This window comes from Carya illinoinensis, chromosome 10 (assembly GCF_018687715.1).
Source record: "Carya illinoinensis cultivar Pawnee chromosome 10, C.illinoinensisPawnee_v1, whole genome shotgun sequence".
NCBI lineage: Eukaryota > Viridiplantae > Streptophyta > Magnoliopsida > Fagales > Juglandaceae > Carya > Carya illinoinensis.
The window spans coordinates 34,716,369-34,723,952 of record NC_056761.1 but is presented as its reverse complement, the minus strand read 5'-3'; the positions used below and the strand labels follow the sequence as shown (position 1 = coordinate 34,723,952).

Sequence of the window (7,584 nt, the reverse complement as noted above, 5' to 3'; positions counted from 1 at the left end):
TAGCTATTCCATCCACATAAGTCCCCACATTGGAATACCTATTTTTTTCTTTATATAACAATAAAATAATATAACATGAATTTGGTTTTGATTATTCACATCAAATTCTCACATTAGATTATCCATTTATTTACTATATAGTAATGAGTAATTAATAATTAAAAAATATTTAATTTTTTAATTATTAATTTATTTTATTTTATCATATTTTACTATTATTCTACCTATTATATGTTAATTAGTAATTATATTCTAATTTATTTAATTGGTTAATGGACATGTACTGTATAGTTCATGAAAATATGGGCACTTGATGCATGATAGCGTGCTCTGGAGGTACCTAGAAGAGAGAGAGGTAAAAGAAATAATAAAATAAAGATTTGGTGGTGCTACAGTATACATAGTATACATCAAATTTGATTTTAGTTTTAGAATTACTGTAGCTAAAAGTTATTGTAGCTACACTTTGTCTAATCCAATGTCGACAATTTTGTTATCCCAATAGCTAAAAAGTACAATTTTTTTACATTTGGATAATCTGTTGAGAGTGCTCTAATTGCCAAGTAGCAATCATTATGTATATTGGCCCAGTAGAAAAAATCTAATATTGTACACAAATCTATATTAACTAATTCAAACTATAGAAGTTTAATTTAGATAGAGAAAGTTACATATGCATAAAAAGATGTTTTGAAGTGCTTTTCTCTGCATACACATGAGACAACTAAAGTACTATACATAGAATGTATCTAACACACTCCAAATCAAGCCCACAACTTCTTACTATTCTTGTGCACAAGCTTTCTACTACATATTATACAGGCAACTTTACTATGTGCTATGATATGTGGCAAACTACAATATTTGAGTCATTTCTTCATTGATACATGGTCAGAATTTATCCATGCAAATGCTATGCGTTGCATCTCATATTTGAAAGATAACCAAGTTGTTTGATTGTTTTGGTACATTTTTTTTGCATCTATTTCTTCTTATAATTAAATAAATCGAGTATAATTAAACTTGGATTGAAAGACTAGTAATCCAACATGTATTAAGAGTTTAACAAATATCCTATATTCATATATTATCTTTTTTCCTCACATTGTTAAATAAACACTTAATTTCATATAATGTCCATGTATAGGAATACATAAAAAAACTACAAAGATAAAAATTTAAATTCTTATGAAGTGCACCAAAAAAACCTTCAACCCAACTATCATATCGATCTCTTTCAACCTTTTCATTCTACTGATTATATATAAGTGGAATTGTGGAATTAATTCTTTGGCAGGAATACCATCACAAGAGCAAATGACTAAGCTACTTGGGAGGGAATATCATTAACATTACTCACCAGCATTTAGCAATCCAGTTTATGAAAAATAAATTAAGCTTTAGAACCAAGCGTTGCAATGGTAAGTGCTGCTAAGGTGGCTCAACATAAAATAAGGATTTTCCCCTATTATATAGGGCATACTTGTAATTTTAGCTAGCATAGTGATGGAGGTGTGGACCTAATTGCCTTATTGGCGTTAATTGTGATAAAGTTGCTTGACTTTGCAAACTCATGGGGTCCACACCCAACTAAGCCCTTCATTTCTTGCACCATACCCATGGGTGGTGCAACTCATGGGTGGTGCTACCTTTTAAATATATTTTATTTGCCTCTTATTATAAATGAGTGGACTAGCAGTAAGGCTCACTAAGAAGATAGGGCAACTCAGATTCAAAATTTTAAGATCACTTTCTCTCTCTCTCTCTCTCTCTCTCTCTCTCTCTCTCTCTCTCTCCCTTCTTAGTGTGAGAAGTCAACCGATACATATTAATAACAATAAATAGCACTGAATAATTATTAACCAGCATATGATTAAACAACCGAAAATAACTATTAACCAACATATAGTATATAATTATTATTATATATCCAATAAGTTGGGATGGGCATACCATCAATTTAGTTAAACATATAATCATAACCACTCCTAAATACTAGGCATCATTGCAATCTATTATGCATACAAAGAAAAATAGAAGATGATAAGTACCTATTTATGTTGTTTGGCCCCACAACAAAGTTGCATGAATGGAGCTGCTGAAGCACATCATCAACATTTTCCCTCTTTAGTGCCATTCAATGTCGATAACAACAATTCATTATAATCTTATCCCATGTAGAGTTCAACAAAAAATTTAAGTGATAAATCACCAACTAGAAAAACAGCATTGCACCACGTTTTGAACTTCCACATCTCCATCATTACACCATCACCATACAGCAATAAATTCTTTATGACAATTATCATCTTTCACTCACTTAAGTGCACCCAACCATACATCCAAAAACCCACTCAAATAAAAGTCTTAACGGGCAATTTAAAAACGATACAAATATTTTCTTTTTACAAAATATTTTCTTTTTGCTTTGATTTTAAGAAAGATGAAAATATTTTGAACGCAATAAGCCGTTTTGTTATAATGATATAGGATAGCTACGATGACCATGAGTCCATGACCTATATAACTAGCTCAATCAGCAGCTTTCCTTCGATAAACCATTAGCGTGAGACACATTTACATGCAGTAAGTAGCAAGCTCAATCAGTGACAAATATGGTGTTCAATATAAGCTCCATTGAGACCTCATCAAATGGAGTCTGGCAAGGGGATAATCCCCTTGACTATGCCTTTCCTCTCCTAATTGTTCAGACCACCTTAATCCTCATGCTCAGTCGCTTCCTCGCTTTTCTCCTCAAATCCCTCCGCGAACCCAAAGTCATTGCTGAGATACTTGTAAGGCACCACCTCTCTCTCTCTCTCTCTCTCTCTCTCTCTCTCTCTCTCTCTCTCTCAAACCCATACACACGTGCACACATGCATGCATGTATGTGTTGTTGATCATTATTGATGATTAATCTGTCTTTCAGGGTGGAGTTCTTCTTGGACCGTCCATTTTGGGAAGAAACAAACAGTATTTGCACCGACTATTTCCCTCATGGAGCACCCCGATACTTGAATCCATGGCCAGTATCGGTCTCCTCTTCTTTCTGTTTCTCGTGGGCCTTGAACTCGATCTAAGCTCAATTCGTCGGAGTGGCAGAAGAGCCTTTGGCATAGCAGCAGCCGGGATTTCCCTCCCTTTCTTCTGTGGTATTGGTGTGTCCTTTGCCCTCCGACAAACCGTCGATGGAGCAGACAAAATTGGTTACGGCCAGTTCCTCCTGTTCATAGGAGTCGCACTCTCCATTACAGCTTTCCCTGTCCTCGCGCGCATTTTAGCAGAACTCAAACTATTAACCACCGAAGTGGGCCAGCTCACCATGGCTGCAGCAGCGTTCAACGACATCGCTGCGTGGATCCTGCTGGCTCTAGCCGTGGCACTCGCGGGTGATGGTGACAGTGGTGGCCACAAGAGCCCCCTGATATCAATTTGGGTTCTCCTCTCAGGTGCTACGTTCGTCGCTTTCATGTTGGTTTTCATCGGACCCGCGATGAAATGGGTTGCCTGCCGGTGCTCACTGCAGAACGACATGGTGGACGAAGCTTATATTTGTTTGACGTTGGCTGGAGTACTGGTGTTCGGGTTGATCACTGACCTGATCGGAATCCATTCTATTTTTGGAGCGTTCGTATTCGGACTAACAATCCCGAAAGGAGGCGAATTCGCTGACAGATTGATAGAAAGGATTGAGGACTTCGTTACCGGTCTGCTTCTACCACTGTACTTTGCATCGAGCGGGTTAAAGACGGACGTCACCAAAATACAAGGAGCAAAGGCATGGGGTCTACTGGCGATGGTGATATCCACAGCAAGTGTCGGAAAAATTGTGGGGACTTTGGCGGTGGCGATGATGTTTAGGATGCCATTGAGGGAATCTCTGACGCTGGGTGTGCTCATGAATACCAAAGGGTTGGTGGAGCTTATTGTTCTCAACATCGGCAAGGAGAAGAAGGTAATTACTTAGCTTGTTTTCCATGGCATTTTTCTTTCACTAGCCCTTCATTTAATTTAGTTGCCAAAGAACATTACTTAGACAGCTAATTACCAGGGGTTGCTCGTTTAAATTGGCTCTTTTAAAAACGTGCTGAAAGCTATCAAAAAAGCTGAATAAACTAGAGTGCAATTGGGTAAGAATCAATCTGCGTTTAAGTTATAAGCAGTACTGCTACTATTCATTATAAATTTTGTCATTTTTCTTAGATTTATTGATGCGACACCTTTCCATCGAATTCTTTCATCAACTACTCAAATAAAAACTTCTAGAACTGTACTCCCACGTAAGCCTATTAGATGAGATTTAAGTTGTTAATTGGATATAAGAAAAAGATAAGCATGCTCATGTTAAATAGACACTTTTATCCACTCAATATAAAAATCTAGGGTATACCTTGGAAGGTCAGCCGGAGGTTTCAATTTTGTTTAGAATTCGGATCACAAATCTTAATACATTGGTAATCTTTTAAATTAAGTGGTGAAACCAAGTAGGGATGTTTGTTCATTGTTTATGTTAGCTTCACATAAAGTGCTCCACCATTCCCAAGTTTATCTCAAAGTCCAAGTAGCTACCAAGATAAGAAGACGAAGATTTCTTCAAGTTTTTGCTCAAGTGGGAGAGAGATAAGTACATGAAGTCGACTCCTATCTCTCAAACACTTGAGACCCATAAATTCTTTCAGTTTAACAACATAGGACAATATGAGTAATTGAGTGCACAAAATTCTCATACGTTTTGACCTAGCTAGCTTTGTGCATTGTTGAACAGGTGCTCAATGACGAGATGTTTGCTATTCTAGTCCTCATGGCACTCTTTACCACCTTCATCACAACTCCTACAGTAATGGTCATATACAAACCAGCTCGTGGCATCCCCATCCGCATGCACCGCAAATTGCGTGACTTGACCTCCATACAGGACGAGCTACGTGTTCTTGCTTGTGTTCATGGTCTCGGAAATGTACCCTCCCTCATTAGCCTTATCGAGTTGATTCGAGGATCAACTAAGAAGTCCCTAATAAAACTTTTTGTTATGCATCTTGTTGAGCTTACAGAACGATCTTCTTCGATTATAATGGTCCTACGTGCCCGGAGGAATGGTTTTCCATTCTTCAATGGCATGCGCCGAGGTAAGTGTTATGATCGAGTAGTTGGGGCATTCCAGGCTTATAGTCAGTTGGGTCGTGTTAGAGTTCGACCCACAAAGGCAATCTCGGCATTGTCTACAATGCATGAGGATATTGGCCATGTGGCAGAGGATAAAAGGGTGACGATGATCATCCTACCCTTCCACAAACGATGGAGAGGTGAGCACAATGAGATAGAGGAGAGTGTGGGCCATAGTTGGAGAGGAGTAAATCAGAGGATAATAAATAATGCGCCGTGCTCAGTGGCTATCCTCGTGGACCGTGGATTCAGTAGTGGGTCCCAAACTCTAGGGCCTACGACGATCTCGCAGCAACGGGTTTGTGTAATCTTCTTTGGTGGACCTGACGATCGTGAGGCCTTGGAGTTGGGTGGTAGGATGGCGGAGCATCCTACAGTTAAATTGACCGTTATAAGGTTTGTAGAGAAAGATGGGAAGACGAGTATTGACATGATGTTGCAACTCTCATCAACTAGCAAGTGTGGTGAACATAACTATAGTTTCTCCACTGCTGAGATAAACCATGAGAGGGAAATGGTAATTATTAATTTCCTTTTATCCTTTTGCTATAAGACTGTCATATTTTTATTATCAAATTAATTCTATAACATGCAATAAAATTACTTTTTGTATAAATTAGGAGCTAGATGAACTTGTTGTTGCTGAGTTTCAAAGCAAGTGGGATGGGACGATAGAGTATTTCGAGAATGTGGCCAGCAACATTGTTGAGGGGATTTTGACAATAGGGCAGAGTGGGGACTATGATCTGATAATTGTAGGCAAAGGCCGGTTCCCATCAACTATGGTAGCTAGATTAGCAGAGCGCCAAGTTGAACATGAAGAGTTGGGGCCTACTGGAGACATACTGGCCTCGTCAGGCGATGGCGTCGTGTCTTCAATACTGATCATTCAACAACATGATGATCTTACCCATGTAGAGGAGGCTCCGGTGTCAAAGGTATAACTTGTGCAAACTGAGGACAAGAAACTCAAAGGTGACATTCCTTGAGTGTAGGGGAGATTTCGAAGGATGTAATTGTGTGATCAAACAAATTTGTAACAATGTTAATTACGTCTATTGCCACATATTTCCTTTTTAACTATTTGGGCCTATTGTTGTAAAGCATAAAATGATCACTTCATTCTCAATTGTTGGTCTCGTAGAAATCATGATCCTGGGTCAACAAGGTGAACACAAATGGTTGAAACACAAATGGTTGATGCACAAATTAGCACCTATAGGCCGGATGGAAGAAAGAGTCCTCCCCTGCCCACGAGAGTGGCCTGATGATTGCTCCTGAATCGATAAACTTTGCTTGGGCTCAAATAATAAATAAATGCAAATAAGATAGAAACACACAGATTTACGTGATTTGACATAGAGCATACGTTCACGGGGATATGGAGGGACATCCATTATAATAGATAATTTTACAATCTCTCATAACCTCAATCTTCATAATACAATGGGGGTCGGTGACCTTTTTTTAGCCTAGAGAAGATAATCCCTTACAGTTCCTTAGATTGAGGTAGAAGAAGCATTTCGAGAGATTTCTTTTTGTTTGCAAAGAGGTCCCCTTATATTGAGGCCTTGGGAGTGGCTCCTAGCAACTTTATGTCACTTTCACTTTTAGGTGTTTGACTTAACTCCTTGTGCCCCAGCTCTTGTTCTGTCTTTCATTTCTCTTATTTTTCCTCCTACTTTTGATGAGGGTTACCCAGTGTACTGGGCTTGGTATATTTTGAGGGTGCTATTTTGGTCCTTACAAGATGCTCGCAATTCTTAAGATTGACTTGCTCAAACGAGAAAGCCTTGGGTATCTTTCAATTAACCAAAATATAGATAGGTCGTAAAAATCGATGCAATATGAATATAGGAAACTTGTCCTCGGTTTTTCCTTGCTTTGTGATTTGACGAGGATTTTTAAAGAGAGACATTGTCGAGATATAAGGATTTCCAACAAAGGCTGCAAGGGATGTGCCTTCAAGAGGCTTATTCATCCGTAGGATAGCTAAGCGGATTTGTGGTTGAACATTTCAATGATCCTGGTGTGATGCATGTTCTTTCGTTTTTGTTGCTACTAGTGATAGTTGATTCTTTGCCCTTAGGTGATTTGTTGTTTGAAGTTTAGGGCATGTTTGTCGTATCCTGTATTTGGACGGTCAGGGAGCCTATTGACTCCCTGGGTCCATTCTAGGCAATTACTAAGCCCATCAACTCGTTCCAGGATAAAACCTGCGCGAGGAAGTTGTGGAGCTTTATAAGGTCGTTCTTGGAGGAAACCTGCACAAGACAATTGTGGAGCTCAAATGCTCGTTCCCAAACGTAACTCGCGCATTGCAAGTGTGAGGGCACCTAGCCTTGTGGGTGGGGAGTGATGCACTCAATGGAGTGTCATCAACCTTGGATCGCCAAATGCGAGTTTTAGGGCGGGTGGCCT

The 7,584-nt window shown here is 39.0% G+C and overlaps 1 protein-coding gene across 1 annotated transcript; it reads left to right on the top strand.

Moving 5' to 3' along the window:
* Positions 1 to 2,509: 2,509 nt before the first annotated feature.
* On the top strand, positions 2,510 to 6,273 carry LOC122279682 (cation/H(+) antiporter 20-like). Its single transcript, XM_043090458.1, has 4 exons — positions 2,510 to 2,795; positions 2,930 to 3,955; positions 4,766 to 5,680; positions 5,784 to 6,273. The coding sequence occupies exons 1-4, from the start codon at positions 2,616 to 2,618 to the stop codon at positions 6,105 to 6,107; spliced, it is 2,445 nt and encodes an 814-aa protein (XP_042946392.1). The 5' UTR covers positions 2,510 to 2,615; the 3' UTR covers positions 6,108 to 6,273.
* The last annotated feature ends 1,311 nt before the right edge of the window (positions 6,274 to 7,584 follow it).

Bases quoted from the DNA above. Each gene is read 5' to 3' on its own strand.
- LOC122279682 (XM_043090458.1), top strand. From the start codon at position 2,616: ATGGTGTTCAATATAAGCTCCATTGAGACCTCATCAAATGGAGTCTGG. The intron at 3,956-4,765 runs GTAATTACTTAG...ATTGTTGAACAG, and splicing joins ACATCGGCAAGGAGAAGAAG to GTGCTCAATGACGAGATGTT. The intron at 5,681-5,783 runs GTAATTATTAAT...TGTATAAATTAG, and splicing joins TAAACCATGAGAGGGAAATG to GAGCTAGATGAACTTGTTGT.